This window comes from Phalaenopsis equestris, unplaced genomic scaffold (assembly GCF_001263595.1).
Source record: "Phalaenopsis equestris unplaced genomic scaffold, ASM126359v1 Scaffold194249, whole genome shotgun sequence".
NCBI classification, from domain to species: domain Eukaryota; kingdom Viridiplantae; phylum Streptophyta; class Magnoliopsida; order Asparagales; family Orchidaceae; genus Phalaenopsis; species Phalaenopsis equestris.
In genome coordinates, this window is record NW_018214198.1 from 1 (window position 1) to 1,132 (window position 1,132).

At 32.7% G+C, this 1,132-nt stretch overlaps 1 protein-coding gene across 1 annotated transcript; it reads left to right on the forward strand.

Annotated features, from left to right (window-relative positions):
* The first annotated feature begins 31 nt into the window (after window positions 1-31).
* Window positions 32-899, forward strand: LOC110034880. Its single transcript, XM_020739119.1, has 2 exons — window positions 32-147; window positions 343-899. The coding sequence occupies exons 1-2, from the start codon at window positions 44-46 to the stop codon at window positions 815-817; spliced, it is 579 nt and encodes a 192-aa protein (XP_020594778.1). The 5' UTR covers window positions 32-43; the 3' UTR covers window positions 818-899.
* The last annotated feature ends 233 nt before the right edge of the window (window positions 900-1,132 follow it).

Below are 1,132 nucleotides of genomic sequence, written 5' to 3' on the forward strand. Positions count from 1 at the left end.
TCTCTCTCTCTCTCTCTCTCTCTCTATTTATATATTTTAACTAATGTCTGTACATATGAGATTCATACAACATACAGACTTTAAGAGACGGCTTTCTGAGCTCAGGGGAAGAGAAATACCAGAATCCTTTGCATGGTCATATAAGAGGTTTGCTTGTTAATTAATAGCTTAACGATCATTTCCTTGTAATTTAACAAAACACAACAGACATTATCTAAATATTAATCCAATCTACCAGTCTATAAACATACAGCTACCTCACATCTAGAATCAACTTAAAAGAAATATTATCCACATCTATTTAATGCATATTAAAATTACCATGTACTAAGATTTTTGCAGGAAGTACAAAACCGGGTATATTTGGCAGGATGTCACCGACGAGGATGACCTGATCCCCACCACTAACCATGAATATGTACTAAAGGGATCAATCAAAATCACACAAAAAATAAAAGAAGAGAAAGAAGCAAAGCCTGTTACAGAAATGAACAAGGAGTCGTCGATACAAACATTAGCCTCAACTTCATCTTCAAGGTCCCAGAAGGCTGATGGAAGAACCGAAGTTTTCAAGGTTGATGCATGGAGGGAGGATATCAAAAGATTAAAGAAGCAGAAGAATGAAGAAATTATCATGGAGAATGAGATGAAGTTTCGTGGAGTTGGAAGAAAGAAGGGAGATGGTAATGGTGGTTGCAAGTGGGGATCAATTATGAGTAATCTGCTGAATTGCAGAACTGTTGAGATGAGGGACTCTGTCATTAGAGTAGCGGGCAATCAGAGCCGGAGAAGAAGCAATAATAACAACATTAATTAGGTGTTTCTTTTTTTTTAACTTAATTCATATGTTAATTGATCATGAACAATTATGGTTGATATGAATAATATTTATATATTAATAAGGAAATGAAAATGTTGAGTATGATTTATATGCATGATTTTTGTGAAATACTTCAATTTGATTTGAAATGATTTTTATTAATAGATAATCAACCAGCTTCTCTTCTGATCAAATCTTAATTAAACTATTTTCTTGCACATAAACTAAGATTATGTTGAATAACAGTGCATGCACTATGTGATTGTTATGAATTTTATTATATTTACTTATCTTTAAATTTACAGTCTTCTA